The sequence below is a fragment of the Dreissena polymorpha genome, chromosome 8 (genome assembly GCF_020536995.1).
Source record: "Dreissena polymorpha isolate Duluth1 chromosome 8, UMN_Dpol_1.0, whole genome shotgun sequence".
NCBI lineage: Eukaryota > Metazoa > Mollusca > Bivalvia > Myida > Dreissenidae > Dreissena > Dreissena polymorpha.
In genome coordinates, this window is record NC_068362.1 from 93,804,074 (window position 1) to 93,826,115 (window position 22,042).

Consider the following 22,042-nt stretch of genomic DNA (forward strand, 5'->3'; position numbering starts at 1 on the left):
CATGAGATACACATGCTGATGATGCATGCCAAATATCAAGTGTCTAAGTTCAATATTGCAAAAGTTATGAAGGAGGTTAAAGTTTTGGTTAAAGTTTTGGGACACACAGACACATGCAATGACAGACAGGCCAAAAACAATATACCCCCGATCTTTCGATTCGGGGCATAAAAAGCACAAAAAGGTTTTTTACACATGTTTAAAATAAAAATATTGGTGGTGATTATATAACAAAAAACCAAGAATAGATGGGACAAAATGCATTAGTTAATATATTTATACTAAGAATTACAAGATGTTAATTGGCAAACAATATAAAGGAGCTTGACTGTGAAAACTGGGCTTAATGCATGTAAGTAAAGTGTTGTCTAAGATTAGCCTGTGTAGTCCCCTCAGGCTAATCAGGGACGACAGTTTCTGCCTAAACTCAACTTTTGCTTGGAAGAGATATTTTTTATTAATCATTAAAAGCGTAACGTGTCATCCCTGATCTGGGACCACATTTTATGTGCATGCATTAAACCCTTTTTCCCAGTGTAGGCCCATATAAACACCTTAAATTAATGACACACAGTTGGGTTACACACCAGCAACATTAATACTTAAATCACATGGGTCAGTCTGTTCAGATGGGAAGTTAACACTTCGTTCATAGTCATACTGTACAATCTCCTTCTTAATCACAAAATGCTCCTGACTGTCAACACTGCTGGCTTCGTTCTCTACAAAACTATCAGCACCACTGTGATTCAAATATGCCAAATCACAATGGGAGTTTATTTTGGGTTGAAACAAATCTGAGTCATTACGGGAGTTTATTTTGTGTTCAAACAAATCTGCTATGAGTTCATACTGATAGTGGTCTGGCAGAAGGTTGTAATCTTCATTCATCTCTTGGAACTTGTCTGTGTATGCTTCCAAAGACATGTTTGCCAGTTTCAGTATCTCTGCATCGGCCGCAATGCTGCACGGCGCAGGCTTGCACATGAACTCCCGCCGCACTTTGCCTAGTGTGGATACGATGATCTTACCAAAACCCATGTTCTGTAGACTGGCCATTTGGACTAAAAAAAAGTTAAAAACTTGAGATTGAGAAAAAAATGTACTATGTACTTTGTAACCCGTTTTCATCGAAACTTGTTTTTAGACATTAATCTTTTACAATGCAAGAGTGTTTTTTTTTTATAGTTTACCTGTGTACAACATACTCATGGTGAGCTTTTGTTATCAGCATTTGTCTGTTGTCATTCGTTTGTGGTCAATCAATATCTTGTGAACATTCTAGAGGCCTTAATTATTAACCTATGCTCATGAAAATTGCTCTGTATGTGTGTTTTAATGAGTTTTCAATATGGAAGAAAAATTATAGCCTATCATCAAAACATTTGTGCAAATTAGTTTTCATTAGGTGGCTATGATGAAACATGCTGAACATAAAAAGTTTATTTCTTTCCCAATCTTCATGAAATTAAGTTACCGTATTTTCCCTCGTACAGCGCGCAGTTTTTTACCTCAAAATTTCAAATAAAAAAAGTTTGTGCGCGTTATACATTGATGCAACGCTATCCTGGCTGCTTAATTGCAAAAAATTATTGTCATAATCGTAAATATTCATAATAGCCGCCATTTTTTTATTCCAGAAAACTACACCCTATAATCTTACAGACTGAAGGGGCCGTTGTCGAAACAACAAAAAGTCGGTAACGGCAGTTATGAACAGGGTAGCATTAGTTGTTTACAAAAAATAAAATGTTTGAATAAAGTATGGGAACATTTATTTGTCTGTGTTTGTGCACTTCTACGGCCATTTTCGGTCCGATAAGGCAGCTTATGTTAGACTGGTAAAGGTATTTGGTCTTTTTGCAGGTAACCGTAGGTGTGAACAAGTGTTTTCCAGTTTGGGCCAGGTTTTTGGCGCCTTCATTGTTCATCACATTCACGCCTTTGTAGTGTGACAAACAATAACCCAACTTGTCCAACACAATAGACTGCCAGTTTTAAGTCAATACTGACATATCTCAACAACTGTAGCCCATGCACCACGAAAATTTTATTCAACATTCAAATTTAAAGCCCATGCTTTCCCCGAGGAAAAATGATACACTGTACATGAATTTTTATTTTCTCAAGTTTTCAACGAAATGCACGTGGACTCTTAATCTGTTGCTATAAAATTACAAAATTGTCAGAAAAGTTTAGTGCTATGCAACCCATGCTTCTAATCATAATGACGCTTCCTATGTTGAATGCTTAATTAAGCTTTCCAATGCCCCGGATTATTGGATTGCGCAATAGTAAAATGGCAGCCATTTTTGGTCCGATTTGGTGATTTTATTGTCTCTAAATATTTTTTTCTGCATTTTGCATTAATAAAACAGCCTGCGCGCTATACATGGTTGCGCGCTATACAAAGTAAAATTCGGTAGATTGTTTTTTGTAATAGTTGAACATTCTAAAATATAATTTTTTTCTTTTTCCTAAAACTTTTTATGCATGCATGCAGTGTCTTCCCTGATTAGCCTGTGCAGACTGCACAGGCTTATCTGAGACAACACTTTACACATTTACATTAAGCCCAATCTTTGCAGAATGCAGCACATTTAATAAATTATTATTTTTTAAACACCAACATTTAGTTCATCTCCCTATCCAGCTCTACAAGTTAAACTTATGTAAGTTTTGTACTGAAAACAATTATATTTCCAATTTTTAGGAGTTTACAAAATAAAACCACACATTTCCAAATTTTTGGCAAAACAATTGTCTTTGATCCAAAAATCACTGCTACTTCTTCTTACCCCTAACGTTCTCTGCAGTAGATCGGCTGACGTGCCTCTGTACATTCCGCATGGCAATCATTGGCCCAGGCTGCTTGCACAGTGACCTCACTAGCTTCTCTTCCATAGACAGGCACTTCCTGGCCCCTGATAGGCTTGTAGAGCTAGGGAACTGGGAAATAAACGTAAGAAGCATGTAAAACAGCCCTTGTCATACAAATATGGTCCTTATGAAACTGGGATTTGACGTGTTATGCATACATGTACATAATGACTACTTTATGGGTATTGTATTTGTTTAAAGGTATTCTCTTCTTAACAAAAATCCAGTATAGACGGAAAGTGTTTCCCTGATTAACCTGTGCAGACTGCACAAGACATTTAAAGCACATTGTTGAAGCCCTGTTTTCTTGGACAAATCTATTTTACTGGTCTATGAACGTTAAAAAACATGTTAAATTACCTCTGTCATGCGAAAATGGGCCTAATGACACATCTTATCAGAGTATCCTCAGATAGGCATCTACATCACTTTACTCTGATAAGGAGTCATCATGTCTGCTAATGACACTAAGATACCTTGTGCTACTTTATAGCGGACAAGGTAGCTCCTTACCACACTTTTCAAATGCACAGGTGGTCTGGAGCTACCCTGGCAGCATATGGTTTATGGTATAATATGCATTTATTGCAATAAGTGGCTCAAACATATTTTATTTTTCTAAATGGGTATATTGTCCCTTTACATCCATCTGCATATTTTCTTTATAGACAGATCCTCCAGTCTAGGTTTTGGGGAAACTCTAGGTTTTGGGGAAAATTACATACATATAGAACCCAAATAAACAGTGAATAATTTAAGCTCAATGGTGTATTCAATATTGTATAATATGATGCTTTATAGAGATATGACATCTTACTAGAATAGAAAAAAACATAAGTATTTTCATTCAAAAAGGTGACTGTGATGCTATGATGACATAAAACATTCAAGGGATTCAAATACATTCCCAATACTGTATCATCTTACCAACCATCAATGGAAGCATAATATTAGCCTCGTTCAGGAAAAATAGGGCTTAATGCATGTGTGTATTATGTTGTCACAGATAAACCTGTGCATACTGCACTACGGTCGACACTTTCTGCTTGTATGGAATTTTTTGTTAAAAGGAGGTATCTTCTACACACACAAAAAAGTGTAGATGGAAAGTGTTGTTGCAGATTTATAGCCTGTTAAGACTGCACAGGCTAATATTGGACAACACTTTAAGCACATGAATTAAGCCGTTTTCTCAGGCTAATATTGGACAACACTTAAAGCACATGAATTAAGCCGTTTTCTCAGGCTAATATTGGACAACACTTAAAGCACATGAATTAAGCCGTTTTCCTAGGCTAATATTGGACAACACTTAAAGCACATGAATTAAGCAGTTTTCTCAGGCTAATATTGGACAACACTTTAAGCACATGAATTAAGCCGTTTTCTCAGGCTAATATTGGACAACACTTAAAGCACATGAATTAAGCCGTTTTCTCAGGCTAATATTGGACAACACTTAAAGCACATGAATTAAGCGGTTTTCTCAGGCTAATATTGGACAACACTTAAAGCACATGAATTAAGCCGTTTTCCCAGGCTAATATTGGACAACACTTAAAGCACATGAATTAAGCCATTTTCCCAGGCTAATATTGGACAACACTTAAAGCACATGAATTAAGCCGTTTTCCCAGGCTAATATTGGACAACACTTAAAGCACATGAATTAAGCCATTTTCCCAGGCTAATATTGGACAACACTTAAAGCACATGAATTAAGCCGTTTTCTCAGGCTAATATTGGACAACACTTAAAGCACATGAATTAAGCCGTTTTCCCAGGCTAATATTGGACAACACTTAAAGCACATGAATTAAGCCGTTTTCCCAGGCTAATATTGGACAACACTTAAAGCACATGAATTAAGCCGTTTTCCCAGGCTAATATTGGACAACACTTAAAGCACATGAATTAAGCCGTTTTCCCAGGCTAATATTGGACAACACTTAAAGCACATGAATTAAGCCGTTTTCCCAGAGCAAGGCTCAAATCAAGGGACTCAGATACATTCAGAATACTGAGTTTTCTGACCTACTGGCAAAGGAAGCATAATAAAAGAAGCAGGATTCTACCTCTTTAAAGCTTGTTTTGGGTGACATGACAGGTGACTGTGAGTAGAAACTTGCTTCATTGTGTTGTTCCCAGCTCTTTGTTGGTTTTCTGTCACTGACAGTGGGGTTGGGGCTCTGTTTGAATGTCCTTTCACTGCCAGGGTTGGGACTCTGTCTGGATGTGGGGGTTCTGTAGGTTACAGTATACTAAATAATTGAGATATTTCTTAAAAAAGAATAATAAAAAGCTTTCTAAAAAAGCATCTTGATTTACTGGAAGCCATGTTTTCAGTTGTGCAGAGGAAGGTAACAATAAACGTCAAAGCAGAGCAGCAAGGAAAAAAAGGTTACAAAAACAGTTTTCTTTGAATAATGTCAAGTTCTTTCTTACATATTGCATGACATACTTTTTTTATTTCTTAGGTGCATTCAGCTTAGGATGCTCTTTAAGAAAATATATGGTTATGGGGGTCCATCTGTGAAAAAGGTTGACTTTATTGTTTCCTAAGGTTGAAGGTTTTACATTATATTACACAAGGATTCAAATCAGTATATTGACCCATATTCCTCCGCCACATTGCTGATAGCGGTGTCCATTGAGAAGTCATCGCATGCCAGGCATTTTAATTGTGCTCCACAGCTGGTGCAGTTTCTAATGTTATTCTCTGATATACTGGTCTGAACAGACTTGCTGTGGTGTTGCGCTTCTGGAAATCATAAAACCATTGTCATGAGGTAAAGGTCACCCTGGAGTAGTGGATATGGTGTCCGCCTAGGGGCCAGAAGATCTCTGGTTTGATCCCCACTTCAGAGCGTTTTTTTATATCTTCCCCCAAAACACCAAGTACTGGTTCTACCAAGGAAACAGACTAAAGAGCATTTTATACGCCTAAGGCTTCCGCTTAATAGGTTTAGACTAACTACATGAAGAGATTTCTCAAATTAATAATATTTCATACCCTTTTTCTTGTTATAACTGTACATTATATATATTACCATGTTATTATTCGAAGGGAATGTCTGCACCTCTTACACATGAGCCAGTCTCTGACAAACCCTGGCTTAATGCATGTGCATAAAGTATCGTCCCATATTAGCCTGTGCATTCTACACAGGCTAATCTGCTACAACACTTTCCTCTTCTTCACAAAAAGCCAGTCTAGCCCCAAAGTGTCATTCCAGATTTCCCTTGGCATGGCTCACATATTTGATATCTGATGGTGGACATAAGTCCTTTTTTGTCTTTTGTGTTTATAAATTTTTGTTGACTTATGTGTTTTAAAATCATTTATTCCAATCAAATTGGTGAAGAATGAAGCTAAATTAAAATATGGTGAAACATTATTTGAGTGTCTGTTATAAAATGCATGTTGAATGTTTCATATGTTTAAATAATGTTTTCTAGTTAATAAATGTGCACATTTTGGTTTTACATGCAGCAATATTTTCTATAACAGAAGCTCTTCCCTCACAAATGAGCCTTGCTCTGGAAATCAGGGTTTTATGTCTGTGCATTAAGTATCATCCCAGATAAGCCTGCGCAGTCTGCAAAGGCTAATCAGGGATGACACTTTATGCTTTATTTTAAAGATGTATCTTCTTAGAAAAAACTCCATTTTTAGGCGTTAAGTGTCGTCCCTGATCAGCAGACTGCAAAGGCTAATCTTGGAGGACACTGCCAACAAAAAAAGTCCCACATGCATTAAGCCCTGTTTTCAAATGCTCAAATGTAGATATTCTAAGCTTGCCTTTGGAATGTATGTAAATCCTGAAGAGGTTGTCATGTACAAACTTCAGAGCTTCACTGTATTCTTCATCTGTAGAGAACATGACTAGGTCACCATCTGGGTCTGTAAAAGGGAATATAAAAAATGGATGTAAGAACAAACAATTGCCAAAATACATAAAACTAGCCATTGTATACTAATATTTTAATCTCAACTTCTTTTAATGGCTTTTAAATTTCTTGAAATGTTTTGAAACTGACCGTCTTCCTTCCTCAGAGTTCAAAGGTTAAATTTAGGAATACTTGGCTTGTCCGTTATGTTACTATGTCATTTATTTTAAGCAATTTTATAACTTAAATTCCACAAATGACCATATGAGAAAATGATGTGTCGCAATAGGTACCACATAAACTTTTTTTGCAAGCTTTAGAGTTTTAATCTCTGGAGACACGTAAACCCAAAATATTTTTAGACATTGTATACTGTTTAATAGCTACGTTTTCATCAATTTATCTTTTTAACTTGATAATATATGCATGACAAGATGAAACAACAATTGTTTTAATATGTTTCTATATTTCAGAGAAATGGCATATTAAATGTTGAGTGTTAGTGTTTAATGTCTACTGTAAACACTTAATAATAAAGGAATATAAACTTTACCCTTCCAAAATATTTGGATGTCCTTGTTTTTCATTCCTGTGAAAATGTTTGTGAGTTTCTCTTCAAGGTAGGAGAACTCTTGCTCATGCTCCTTGGGTATGGAAAATCTCCTGATTTCTGTGCAGTGAGATGCCTTTACAGCCAGTGACATCTTAAAAGTAGCACCACCACCACAGTTTTATGTCTACTATATATTCAGCCTCAAAATTACACCATCAAAGTGCATGCATTTACTAGCCAGAAACACAATGTTTGTTTTGCAATTAATGACAGCAATAATCTTCATCTACAAAATAAGAGACTTTAAGTTTGCTTTTTTTAAATAACCAATACAACACAAATGTTTGTTATACAATCAATTACAATAATCATCAACACATCTACTCATTCTATTCACTCGCACAATTATACCAATTAAGTTTGTACTCTTTTTAAAAAGCCAATAAAACACTTTTAAGTTTGTTTAACAATTAATATCCGACTTGAAAACAACTACAGTTGTATATCTTTCATATACATGTAGTAATACACAACATTACACCATTAAAGTTTGCATTCTAAAACACTGAGTTTGTTAAGCAATTACCCACACATCAAAATCCAACTTGAATTACTTTAAAAACTTCAAACTGCTTTCTTTAAATGACCAATAAAGTACTTTGTATGTTTTACAATTAACCACAATAATATTACACATCCAACTTGAATTACTATTTAAGTTTCAAATTGCATTCTTTAAATAAAAAATAAAACAATAAGGTAATTTTACAATTAATCTCAATAATAAAAATCCAACTTGAATTAAAAGTTTCAAGTTTCATTCTTTGAACAACCAATAAAACACTTAAGTTTGTTTTACTATAATCCACAATTATATCAACATCCAACTTGAATTACAACTAACACAACTGCACACCTAACAGTTACCCTAAGTTTTCATTCTTAAAAAAAACACAATAAAACACAATTCGTCTTAAAATAAGCCACAATAATAATTAACATCCAACTTGAATCCTTAACTAAAATTCACACTGCACAATTACAGTATCCCAGCTATGGACTACTTGTAATGTCAACCCACATTAGTACCACCAGCCTGCACTGCAAGGTGACACACACGCAGTGTCTCTCCAGTGCAATCTAATGTCAGTGTGTCTACCTGTGTGTCTAGCTGTCAAGCCTCAACACTCCATCTGTCACCAGGCAGACAAAGAGCCTTGTCAGGTTGATGAAAGCTGGGTCTCACATCTCTCTGTTATCTGCTCAGATATGACAGTGGGAGATTGTGGGGTGACAATAGAGAAATAAAGATCAGGAATGATAAGTCCTTGATTGCACTGTTTTGTATCATGACAATAGGGAAATGAAGATCAGGGATTGATATTTTCTTGATTGGACTGTTTTGTCTGATAATGATTTATTCTTGAATGGACTGTTTTGTCTGAACAACTATTTATTTACACACAATTAACTGTAAACTTTTTTCATGAACATATTTTTACATTTTAATGTATAAAGTAATTCTTACATTTCATTAAAAAAATTTTTATGAGATACACTCTGGGAAAACGGGGTTTTGATACATGTGGATATAGAGTTGTCCCAGATTAGCCTGTGCTGTTCACACTTGACAAGTCTGAAAGCTTTTATGGAATTTCATATTTAAAGGAAGTCTCTTCTAAACATAAATCCTGTCTAAGCAGAAAGTGTCGTCCCTGATTAGCCTGTGCACACTGCACAGGCTAATCTGGGACGACACTTAATGCATAAACATTTAGCCCAATTTTCTCTGAAAGAGACTCATTATATTGAACAACATGGCTGTCAGATAATAAAGAATATGAATACCCCTAGATAAGGCCTTTATCCTTTCATGACTATATAGGCAACTTTAAAAATATTATTCTAAAAAAAAAAATGGTCCAATATTAAAAGAAGTATAATAAATTATTATTGAGTTGAATAACAAATTCGCAGTACCATGTACATAATTATATTATTCATGAAAGGTTCATAAAGATGCAATTTGTGTATTAAATAAATTTACAATGCCCATTTATAACACTGAATCATGTGAATGTGGAAACTGGAATTTATTCCAAGTTAAATTGTCCGTTCTTGTTCTGAATGTATTATTGTAAGATTCTGTCTTTTATTTAACTAATTACCAGTTTCCATGACTTTTCTCTAACCAGTGTCTGTTCTTTTAAATCATTTTAACTGTATCTTTAAAACTGCTGTTTTGCGCCCATTGTCACATTTTCATTTTTTGAGGATTTAAAACATCCCATTTGACTTCCAGTATTGTAGTAGAATCAACTAATATGATGCAATTGTATATACACGTGTCTATATAACTCAAATAAATCCAATTAAAAATTGCAAAAGTTATATCAAAGATTGATGTCTTAAATTACCCTTTTTGAAAAATTGCATTAATTGTGCAGTTATATAATGCGCATTAAACACAGTGGTATTGGAACCTTATTTTGTGCTGCTTTTAATGGGCTTTGAATACACTTAAAAATGCTGAAAAATAACTTAACAGAAAATATGTTCTATATTTTTCCCTGCATTAATACATGTCTTTATAAAATAAGTATTTTAAAGTGTGTTTAAAGTGTATTTTAAAGTATTAATATATTTATTTGTAAAATAGCTGATATGCCTGTGGGCTGTTTCAGTGCTTCCTTCAAAGATCAACAGATAATACAGATATTGACAGATCACATAAATTAATTCATTATCACTATTTGTAATTGCTTGAAGTACTTGTGATGTCCTATCTGTAACAATATTTGCTCCTTCAAAGATTCTGCTCTGATAGAAGGATGAATTTGGTTTAATTTTATCCAAATTATTTTGTTGTTGCATGCTCTTTATCTTATATATAATCTTAATTTTTAATAGGTACAGTTTTTGTTTTTCCCTTAGTCAAAGCATGAACCATTTCATGGTGATTATAAGGTGTTGTTTTTTAGAAGTTTCAACAGTTATCAAACTTTTATCAAGGGTATTAAATAGAGTTCAAATAATATATTTGAAACAAGTATAGATTTTAGTTGTTTGCTAGAACAACTAAGGTTAATATTCGTGTTTCGAAAATCGGTATGCTGGGTACTAATGTTCACCAAATCACACGCAATCTGCATCCTAGCAGAGAAAGAGTTTGTCGCAGGGAAGAGTACACTTTACATAACATTTTTGTACACTGAAAATAGTCCACTGGATGTTAAGTTATAATCGCATAGCACAGCTCTCCTTAAAAGGTCGAAGGGGTAATTGCACAGACTGGGCTTGAGCTACGCTAGCCAAAGCGCCATAAGACTCATTTTTGGAAGCCAGGTCCCTGAAAGTGGGATTTGAATGTATCGAAAGAAAACTGCATGTTAATCAAATATAAAAATACCACTGATTTCGATGATGATAAAATAAACTCATAAAAAGCCATGTGAGGACACATATGATGTGATCTCCTATTGTATAATTTATAGTTATCAGGGGTTTTTATCTGGTTTTGGGGAAAGGGCCTGGCCTTTTTTTAGGGGAAAAAAATCGTGCAAAATGCCAGATTTTGGGGAAAAAATCACGCGAAACGCCGGATTTTGGGGAAAATAAGGAAAGTCTTAAATAATCAATTCAACATATTTTGCTGTTTTTAAAACAAAATCAAGGCAACAGATAATGTTATTATGCAATATGTTATATTTTCTACACTGGATCAGATTAACTTATGTATTTAAAGTTTTAAAAAAAAAAAAAATTTTTTTTTTTTTTTTTAGGGGAAAAAAATGAAGTCTGGGGAAAAATTTACCTGCTGAGGGGAAAAAAAATCTGAGGGGAAAGGGCCGATTTTCGGCGGGTCCCAAAGAAGGAAAAAAAGCCCTGGTTATGAACATTTACGTGTGGACAGAATATACATGCAATTTGTAACACATATTTCATGCGGTAAATATGCCACCATAAAAGTCAGGATATTATATTTTAGTTTTCCAATTGCCAAAAAAGCCAAATGGTGTTTGAATATTTCAGCTGGCAATTACAGTTGAAAAAGTAAAAGAAAATATTGGTATTCCCTACTTTAAAAGAGCTAAGTCAGCAGCTGGAGTGGGCACATAGTGACAAGAGTGCAAGTCATCTTAGAAGATTTTCTTCAAGACTTCTCAGAAGAATCTCCATGCAAAATTGTAATTGTCTGTAGGTGGATAGTGGTTTCACTACATTGTCTAAGGAGAGTCAGATAGTGGAACTTTTGTGGGCAGCTCTGTTAATCCAGCGAGTACTGTCATCCCTCGAGCCGGACATCCTTTTCCGCTGACTTAGAAGGATCGCTAAGCGGAATAGAAATTGTCTGTAGGTGGATAGTGGTTTCACTACATTGTCTAAGGAGAGTCAGATATTGGAACTTTTGTGGGCAGCTCTGTTAATTCAGTGAGTACCGTCATCCCTCGAGCCGGACATCCTTTTCCGCTGACTTCGAGGACTCCAAGAACTAAGAAGGATCGCTAAGCGGAATGGAAATTGTCGGTAGGTGGATAGTGGTTTTACTACATCTCCGGAAGAAAGAAAGGAGAAGCAGAGGTGGCAGCGTAGAGGACGGACAGGGCGAACCTTGGGCAGAGATGCAGACCAGGATTTTGTGAGTGTGCCAGGACAGCAGTACTAAGTTCAAAATGCTGGGGAAACCGTTATGGGGTTCACCTGAAACTCTTTTGACATCTAGAGAGGCCATAAAGGCAGCGCAAGGAGCCGGAATAGGGTCTCTTTTGTCAGCACTCCTTTGGCGTAACCTTGTCATTTTAAGGGCAACCAGACATGAATTGTCTTTAAACTGTCTACCAGTGCATATTAAGGTCTCGTTGGCCACTGTGAACTGTAAATGTGCCATGTAAATAAACTTCTGAATTACACACTTTAAAGGAGCACTGTGTACCCTCTTCTATCCATATTCACCATAAACGCATCATGGGGTAAAAGATAATCCACTGATAAGAGATGGCAGGACGAACTTCTCGAATATTCAAGCCACACTGCAGAGCCATGTATTCTGACACAGATACGTCATGAGAAAGGTTACTTTCTAGTTGCCAAACTGTGATTTTTGCGATACAGTGACTTCCTAGAATGCTTATGAGGGCAGGGTTAACTTGCAACTATTATTTGACTTATGTCAATGCAGTTTTATGTAATATAAAACGGTAATTAATACAGTACATTGAAGACAATGCCAGGCATCTTCTTCTTACCTTTTAACTGTAAACAATAGTTAAAAGCAAATGGTGAGCAAACGATTCCTTATGGCGAGTAAGTTGTGAAAACATTAATCTTTAAACAATTTACTCAGTAGTAATTTAATTCCAGTACATGTATATTTCGTTTTTCTATTGTTAATATTTGATGTTTCAAGTCCCTTGGTATGCATCTACAGGATACACCATTTACTATACATGTACGCCATATAAACCTGTGTTTTAATTAGAGCGCATATTGTTGCTGTTGTCTGTAAAGTTCCATGCATGAAAAGCGTTCGTGTTGCAACAGACCAGGTTCTGACACTAAATATATGAATTTATTTGTGCAACTCAGTACATGCAGTATTTTATGATAAAAAGTTGGAATTAAAGCACATGATGCCAAAATATTGACCCATTAAAACAATAAAAAATACGTCAATTTACAACTTATGCAATACAGTAGATGGTACGTTTGGAAAAAATATTTGTGTCATTTTCTTCCTTGATGTTTTTGCAAAATCCCACCACTGTCCACAATTAAAAGAAAATTATATTGGTGGTGCATTTTTCATTTTGGTCTATGTTAAAAGTCAAAATTCATGTCCTGTGACTTTAAGTAATATTAAATATATTCAAAGAGTGAACAACTGTAGTACCTTCAGCGCCTTTGATTCTTTATTGCTAATAAGGTGTTAACATTTGGCTTGCAGTCTTGTTATTGGCTGATGATATAGAGGATATTTGTTGGATTTGGTGGATTATCGATTTTAATTTACGAGTGATCATAGAAAATAATATTTTCACAAGTGAAAATATATTTTTTCTATTATCACAAGTGAATTAAAATCGATATTCCACCGAATCCAACACATTTTCTTTTTATTTTATGCTTTTTTTTTTCACCGTTTATATACATTGTTAGAGTTTAACTAAAGAATTTCATTGGGATAATGACGTCATTTTGTCAAAAAAATGACGTCATTTCACAGTAAACAGTGAAAATTATTGATAATTTTCACTGATAATTTTCACTGATAATTTTCACTGTTTGAAACAGTGAAATTATCAGTTTTAATTCACTGATATTTCTCTTTAAACCTCCGGAAAGCATAAAATAAAAAGGGTAAGTTTTGATCATACAGAGCTTGAATTGCAACTTTTATACTGCACAATAGCACAAGTATTATTTTGACAGTGGACAAAAAAGTTGCATTCTGGGAAAACTGGACTTAATGCATGTTCATAAAGTATCGTCCCTAATTAGCCTGTGCAGTTATTGTATTTTTCGCTAAAAGGATGTCTCTTTCTAAATTAAAAATTAACTTTGGGCATGATTGGCATTTGCAGACTGCACAGTCTAATCTGGGATAACACGTACTTTACAAAAATGTGTGAAGCCCAGTTTTCCCAGAACTCATCTCAATGTTTGTAATTCAGAACTGGGGTACAAACATTCCAAATGTTGGTCTGCTCCTCTAAATCATGTCAATGTGGTTTAATTGGGAAGCACATTGGCTGTTAAACAAATTGTCCTGATTCCATTTTGGAGTGGTATTCTGAATTTCTCTTTTTTTCTTCACATTTTTTTCTAATCACAAATTACACAAGAGGATTTGAAAGGGCCTAGGTCACTCACCTAAGACTCCAAGAAACTGAACTGTTATGTGCAGCTGTTTTAGCTCACCTGAGCATAATGTGCTCATAATGGTGAGCTTTTGTGATTGCCTGTTGTGCTTTGTGCGGCGTCAACATTGGCCTTGTTAACACTCTAGAGGCCACATTTATTGTCCGATCTTAATGAAATTTGATTAGAAGATTTGTCTCAATGATATCTTGGACGATTTCCAAAATGGGTCAGTTTGGTGGAAAAACATGGCCGCCAGGTGGCGGGGCATTTTTACTCAGGTTTTCCGAAGGAAAAAACTGGTTATTAGATTGGCCAATGCGGGTGGGCGGTACAAGCTTGTCCGGGCCATAACTATGTCGTTCATTGTCAGATTTTAAAATCATTTGGCACATGCGTTCACCATCATTGGACGGTGTGTTGCTCGAAAGAATTACGTCAATATCTCCAAGGTCAAGGCCACACTTTGAGTTCAAAGGTCAAAAATGGCCATAAATGAGCTTGTCCGGGCCATAACCATGTCATTCATTGTCAGATTTTAAAATTATTTGGCACATTTGTTCACCATCATTGGACGGTGTGTCGCATGAAAGAATTACGTAGATATCTCCAAGGTCAAGGTCGCCACGACTAAAAATATATTAATTTTGAAACAAGGGGGGTAACTGTGATGAACAATCAGTAGCAGTGCACATTTTGAGTTGTAGTTGTCTCCCTTTATCAGACTTTTTTATATATTGAAAACCTGGTTTTGTGAAAACTTTGTCCCTTGTTCTTTATATGGCTATAATAAAACCCTGTTAACACTCTCGAGGCCATATTTTTATCGTCCAATGTTCATAAAACTTGGTCAGAAGATTGTTTCCAATGAAATCTTGGACAAGTTTTAAAATGGTTCCGGTTGCTTGAAAAACATGGCCACCAGGGGGCAGGGCATTTTTTCTTAAATGGCTTTAGTAAAACCTTGTTAACACTGTAGAGGCCACATTTATTGTCTGATCTTCATGAAAACTTGGTCAGAAGATTTGTCCCAATGATATAATGGACATGTTCGAAAATGGTTCTGGTTGGTTTAGTAACATGGCGGTCAGGGCATTGATCCTAATACATGTATGGCCATAGTGAAAACTTGTTAATACTCTTAAAGTCACATTTATGGTCCAATCTTCTTGAATTATGGTCAGAACATTTGTTCTAATGATATCTTGGATGACTTCGAAAATGGTTCTGGTCTGTTGGAAACATGGCTGCCAGGGGGCGGGGCATTTTTCCTAATAAGGCCATAGAAAAAACTTGTTAACACACTAATTGTCCGATCATCATGAAACTTGGTCAGAAGATTTTTCCCAATGATATCTTGGATAAGTTCAAAAATGATTCCGGTTTATTAAAAAATATGGCTGCCAGGGGTCGGGCATTTTTCTTTATATGGCTATAGTAAAAACTTGTAAACACTCTAAAAGTCACATTTATTGTCAAATCATCATGAAAGTTGGTCAGAACATTTGTATTAACGATAACTTGGATGAGTTGAAAATGGTTCCGGTTTGTTGAAAAACATGGCCGTCAAGGGGCGGGGAATATTTCCTTATATGGCTATAGTAAAACCTTATTAGCATTTAAATTTACATTTATAGTTTACTCTTCATTAAGCTTGGTCAGAGCATTAAATTTTGTTCTAATGATAAGTTGGGCTGGGCAGAACAGGTTAGTTCATTAGTATCTCATGTGACCAACTTTGGGCCTTTGGGCCTTTCAACCAAGATATTACTAGAACATATGTTCTAAACAAGTTTCATTGTGGTTTAACGAAGAGTATGACAAGGGCAGTACAGTGCTAGTTACCCCCAGAGTAAAGACAATTTTGACTGCAGGGGCATTATTTGAACAAAGTTGGTAGAGAACCAACATTTAATATTACATAACAAATACCAAACCTCTTTGCCTTGATGTTTCAGTGTATAATTTTATTTTTAAGTTTATAAATATTAGAGAAACAAGAAACCCCAAGGAAAAGGCAGTTTTGACTCCTTGGACATGATCTGAATATACTTAAAACCATTGTATGATGTTAAATGCCAAATATAACAACCCTGGGCCTTGTTGGTTTAGAGAAGATGATTTAAAAGTTATTAGTCTGTATTTATTAGTCTGTATTTATCATTTGACCCCTGGAGTCATGGCCATTTTTGATCACCGGGTCGTGATTTTAACAAACTTTGATTTGCAAATGTACTGATGATTTTAGGTCCAGCTTGTGACATTCACTTTGATCTGTGCATACAGCGGGCTCACATACATTGGATTGGAGCCCAAGCTGTCGGTGGAGACTGATATCCAGACGTTCCTTGGACTGGAGACAGTACACAAGTGGATCCTCCCCAATATCTGGATTGGGCCCAGCCAGAAAAAGCTTATAGGTAACACTCGTATTTTTTCTTTTTAATGTTTCAGGAAAATTCTGTTTAGATCTTGATGTGATCATAAATGGATACTGTCAAGGATAGTGTAATACTGTCCAATATCCTGGCTTATAGGTTGCACTGAAAATATGTTTGAACCTCCCTCTTCGAAAACATGGCATAAAGCATGTGCATATAATGTCATCCCAGATGAGCATATCAAGTCTGCCCAGGCTAATCACGAACCACACTTTACACTTTGTTTTCATTCACAGGAAGTCCAGCCTTAGGAAAAATCAAGTTAGACATTGAGTCCAAATATCCCAGAACAAGACTCGTTAATAATGTCTCATGAAAGTTATGTTCAAAACTACGCATGATCTTTGATGAAAACTGTTTAGGATAGTCTGATAAGTGAGATGTTTGACACAATTTAATGCTGCATTTTATGGGCCAATATTGTCAAAGCAGGCCTTTTTCTGCCTATCTCACGGGTCCGATAGTCGGACCCAATGCCAAATAAGCATATTTTTTCCCATTCTCAAAAAAATCCCAATTTCCGACCGAAATGACTGAAGCCGAAAAATGTGTTTCCCGGTAGGTACTGTGTTTAAATAAGCGTGTTCCGTGTTTTAGCATGCAAATGGGAATACCACTTAAAATGTCATCATATGGAGTGTTCCAGAATGCAATTTTCGCGACCTTGACACTTCAGACAAATGGCGGCCGGTTGTGTTTATGCAATTCTTAAGACACATTTTGGTCAAAATTTGCTTTCAAATATTGAAGTACTGGATTATTCAGAATTATCAGGTAATGTACCCGGTATACAACAAGTGATAATCATGTGTACGTATTAATTACTGTAAATTGGTTGAGAATCCATTTCGACGGTCTGAGGTAGAGAAATGTGGACTGGTTTCACTTTCAACGTTACTGTGTTTAAAAAAATGGTTGCCTTCAGACTTTTGGCAACGTGAATTTTGAATGTTAATATGTTGAAGGCAGGTCCTTAGACTGTGAATATTCATAAAAAAATCATAAATGACATATCGAGCTATGTATTTGATTTGAACTTTAAGTGTAACCGGACCGGGGGAAATCTATGCCCTTGTTATTAATGGCACAACACAACTCGCTTGCTGCGTTTACTCTTTTAATCATTTATAGTTCACATAATTTTCAACAAATTCCATCTTCCTATATTGCATTCTTAAGCATTCCTTCTTAACTCTATTAAATTCTTATCAGATCTTATTTAACAAATTCCATCCTCCTATTTCCAACTGTCCCTCTAACTTGTAACTCACTTCCTAACTTTTTCTTACTGACTTCCACTTCCTTCTTTCATAAACTAACTTGTCAGTATTGAAACCCTCTCATCCCTAGAACCAAGTCACACCCACACATCTCACTGACCAATCCTATCTCTCATTCATCCATCGATCATACAGATCCTTAATGCCAAGTCACACCCACACATCTCACTGACCAATCATATCTATCTCTCATCCAACATACAGTACCTTACTTCCTTACTTCTATAAGACTGTAATTAATTAGCACCTAGTCTAAGAATTTTTAGTCACAGTCATTATTTATAGCTAGAGCTGATAAGCATTCAGTCAGCATACAGTCTGCATATTGAGAGTGAATTTAACATGAGAAGACTTCCAAGACTGTAACTAACACGATGTAATCAATATCAAGTTAAACATGTGGTTCCAAGTAACCTTCTACTGCAATTCAGTAGACAAAGAAATTATATTCAAACATATTCACAGAAATCAATTCAATATCTTTGAAACTGTTACTATTGTATTGTATGAATTTATAATGTACTCAATCAAAATCAACAATCAAAATCAAATAATAATAATATTTGTAACTCTGTGACATAAGCATAACATTAAAAAAATCTGTATTTTTATCATACATGCTTACACTAGCAGTGAACAATGACTGTTGCATGGAAAAAACATTTTAATACTTTTCTTAGCATTTTAGGGCAATATCTATGTATGAAAACATTAGATTTAATAAAAAAAAATTAAGAAAAATAATTTCCCTAAAAATGCTTTTGTCGATGAAAATTCTTCCCAATGTGAAAGATTTCGCGACTCCAAAAATCCAAATTTTTGCTAGGTACTTTTTCCCAAAATAGACAGAAAAAGGCCTGCAAAGTAACTCAATATTTACAATGGGGCCTACTTTGTATGCTACTGTCACAGCATACATTTTTCGGCGTTAGCTGTATACGCCAGCTTTTCACCTTAGCCTGACCTTTGTTAGCGTCCAATAGAATTCAAATAAAACTTCCCGCGGCCAAGTACAGATGAATACACTTCATTGACTGCACTGGCTGATTTGAGAATACGACCAGAACATTGGAAACATGTCAGCGTCTTTGTAACACTGTTTTACTGCGTGTTCAGCATGAAACAATTTTATATCTAATGAAAAGGCTTAATAGATAGAACAGTTTTACACTCAATCTCGACATCAATACAGTTTGTGCGTCCACCTTTTATTTTCAGAAGATTTTCAGCGCAAGAACTTTTGCACTTAAAGGCTATGTTCTCATATTTAGTACTAACTTCCATATTCCTGTCAACATGTTAAAGTATAGAGAGCAGTGGAAGCGAAGACTCACTTAAATGCATTGCATTTCAACTCGCGAGGTATATCGGGTCAATTTGCGGCCACTGTGTGTGAATGTCAGAGTTTACATACAGGTCATCGCTGCGTCTCTACCCTATGTGCTGATCGGAGTTCGCGGCCAGGAAAATAATCGTTACATAATAAAGACGCTTTGGCGTGAACTAGGTGAACTGGAATTTTCTTTAGACAAGACAGATGTTAAATGAAGATATCCAGCGATATCATATGGTATGTCAATAATAGATTCTTAATGTGTTTTACAACAATACCATGATAAATATTATTTTTAATTAATTTAACAAGAATTATGCCATCATATTGACTAATGAATTAAGCATGAGCGCAATGATTCTCGATACTGTTAATAATCGAATCAAATAGCAACCCCAGACAAACCACTAAAACAGGGTTTGTTCGAAGAACGCGCGTATAAATATTTAAAATATGTACGGATACTTCGCGTGTGGCCAATTGACTCATATGTTTTAATTTCACTTCCATTCTTCTTTTGGTTTTCTGTTTTGTATCTATACGTTTATGACCAGCAATATGTAATAATGTAAAATAAGCCGCGAAAACTCCGCGTATCATCCCGTACTGCGTTTGCTGCAGCTAAGAACTGCACAGAAAAAGACATTCGCTATCTTTGATCTCATTCATTGAAGTCTTTACCTTTCATTAACTGCAACCACAATCAACGCCGTATATCTTTTTTAAAGATATTTTTTGTGTTACTTAAGGATAAATTGTTTGACAGACCAGTAAGCTCCGTTTTGAAGATCATTCCTAGGTATGGTTGCTGTGTAATTTGTAAGCAAGGTTCATTCTGGCAAACAGCTTTATTTTCTCACCATGTGACAATACATATAATTTACATATAATATATGATTGAAATTTCAATACAGGGATCTGTTTTTTAGATTTATTGTTTACTTATGCATGAATTGCTATACAAACATTAAACAAGTTATGCAACCAATTTTATTCATTATATTTGTGACAATTAACAGAGGAACAAATGTCAGTTTTTGAGCCTCACTCAGGAAAAACAGGGCTAAATGCATGTTTGTGAAGTGTGGTTCCAGATCAGCTTTTGCAGACTGCACATGCGAATCAATGACGACACTTTCGCTTTAAAAGAATTTTTGCCAGGAAGAGACTGCCCTGAAACAAAAAATACCATGTAAGCAGAAAGTGTTGACTCTGATTATCATGTTTGTACTGAAAGGCTTATGGCGTACGACACTTTACGCACATGCATTTAGCCCCATTTTCCTTGAACGAGGTTTATTTGTAACTCCAGCAATTGTATTTGTTTGAAATCCCAAGCTATTTTTGTGTGTGCAAGTTTTGGTGCAGTGTATTCACATGCAAGCTATTGCAGGTTTTGGTGCAGTGTACTCAGCGTGCATGCGGGAGGATCTCCAGGTTCAGCTGTTCTATGCCAACAAGAACTACAGCTTGGAGGCGGAGTTGGGCTGCTGTAAAGTGGCAACAAGGGATGTGGCTGCCACTACCACACAGTCAGAGTGTCAGAATCTCACCAAGGGTAATCATACATTTGCAGGGCATGTGTTTATTATGACCATACATGATTGTAGGGCATGTGTTTATAATGACCATACAAGACTATTGTAGGACATGTGTTTATAATGACCATACAAGACTATTGTAAGACATGTGCTTATTATTACCATACAAGACTATTGTAGGACATGTGCTTATTATTACCATACAAGACTATTGTAGGGCATGTGTTAAGTATGACCATACAAGACTATTGTTGGGCATGTGTTTATTATGAAATAATCTTTGAAGAGGCTAAATGCTGAACAAAGACTATGATGATTACTGAATTTCAGCAATTTAGTTGCGTGCTGGGAGAGCGGGGTGTAATGCATTGTGCTGGGAGAGCGGGGTGTAATGTATTGTGCTGGGAGAGCGGGGTGTAATGTATTGTGCTGGGAGAGCGGGGTGTAATGTATTGTGCTGGGAGAGCGGGGTGTAATGTATTGTGCTGGGAGAGCGGGGTGTAATGTATTGTGCTGGGAGAGCGGGGTGTAATGCATTGTGCTGGGAGAGCGGGATGTAATGCATTGTGCTGGGAGAGCGGGCTGTAATGTATTGTGCTGGGAGAGCGTGGTGTAATGTATTGTGCTGGGAGAGCGTGGTGTAATGTATTGTGCTGGGAGAGCGGGGTGTAATGTATTGTGCTGGGAGAGCGTGGTGTAATGTATTGTGCTGGGAGAGCGGGGTGTAATGTATTGTGCTGGGAGAGCGTGGTGTAATGCATTGTGCTGGGAGAGCGGGGTGTAATGCATTGTGCTGGGAGAGCGGGGTGTAATGCATTGTGCTGGGAGAGCGGGATGTAATGCATTGTGCTGGGAGAGCGTGGTGTAATGCATTGTGCTGGGAGAGCGTGGTGTAATGCATTGTGCTTCAAGTGTTGTTCCAGATGACGCAAAGGCTGATGGCTACTTAATGTTTATTTAGAAGAGACTTCCTTTTATCGAAAACTTGTAAAAGCACAATGATTTGTCCCTGATTAGCACTGGCTAATCTGGGACAATGCTTGAGGCAGATCAATGAAATTCCGTTTCCCAGGGCGAGGCTCGATTGTATTTATTTTTTCTTTGGTATCTTTAACAGCCTGTTTGAGGAACAATCTGATCACAAAAGTCTTCTTTTAAAAAATTAATTTAATTCAATACTTACTTTCACTTGAAATAAGACCCGACTCTGGTCTATGACAGGTGTGGGTTAGTGGCATGCAGGTTTTCCCTTCAATGAGAGGGCT

General features: G+C 36.1%; 2 protein-coding genes across 9 annotated transcripts in view; one reads left to right on the forward strand and one right to left on the reverse strand.

The window, feature by feature from the left end:
* Positions 1–22,042, forward strand: part of LOC127842880 (uncharacterized) — a 70,378-nt gene that overhangs the window by 39,193 nt on the left and 9,143 nt on the right. For all 4 annotated transcript variants that reach the window (XM_052372637.1, XM_052372640.1, XM_052372639.1 and 1 more), the window contains 2 exons: positions 16,431–16,602; positions 20,630–20,794. In XM_052372637.1, the coding sequence (XP_052228597.1) occupies positions 16,431–16,602; positions 20,630–20,794 (337 nt within the window). The remainder of the gene's footprint in view (positions 1–16,430; positions 16,603–20,629; positions 20,795–22,042) is intronic.
* Positions 246–8,595, reverse strand: LOC127842882 (uncharacterized). Of its 5 annotated transcripts, none has more exons than XM_052372644.1 (7): positions 8,484–8,595; positions 7,325–7,475; positions 6,683–6,784; positions 5,494–5,641; positions 4,956–5,124; positions 2,799–2,949; positions 246–1,064 (listed from the first exon to the last, which is right to left on the reverse strand). In XM_052372644.1, the coding sequence occupies exons 2-7, from the start codon at positions 7,473–7,475 to the stop codon at positions 580–582; spliced, it is 1,206 nt and encodes a 401-aa protein (XP_052228604.1). In that variant the 5' UTR covers positions 8,484–8,595; the 3' UTR covers positions 246–579. The 5 variants fall into 5 exon arrangements, with proteins under 5 accessions (XP_052228604.1, XP_052228602.1, XP_052228607.1 ...); XM_052372642.1 differs by having other exon boundaries at positions 7,325–7,610; positions 8,406–8,528; XM_052372647.1 differs by having other exon boundaries at positions 7,325–7,610; positions 8,484–8,524.

Excerpts from the sequence above, each read along its gene's own strand:
- LOC127842882 (XM_052372644.1), bottom strand. The coding sequence starts at position 7,475 with ATGTCACTGGCTGTAAAGGCATCTCACTGCACAGAAATCAGGAGATTT. Across the intron at positions 6,785-7,324 it reads CATCCAAATATTTTGGAAGG|ACCCAGATGGTGACCTAGTC; the intron begins GTAAAGTTTATA and ends TCCCTTTTACAG. Across the intron at positions 5,642-6,682 it reads GATTTACATACATTCCAAAG|AAGCGCAACACCACAGCAAG; the intron begins GCAAGCTTAGAA and ends TATGATTTCCAG.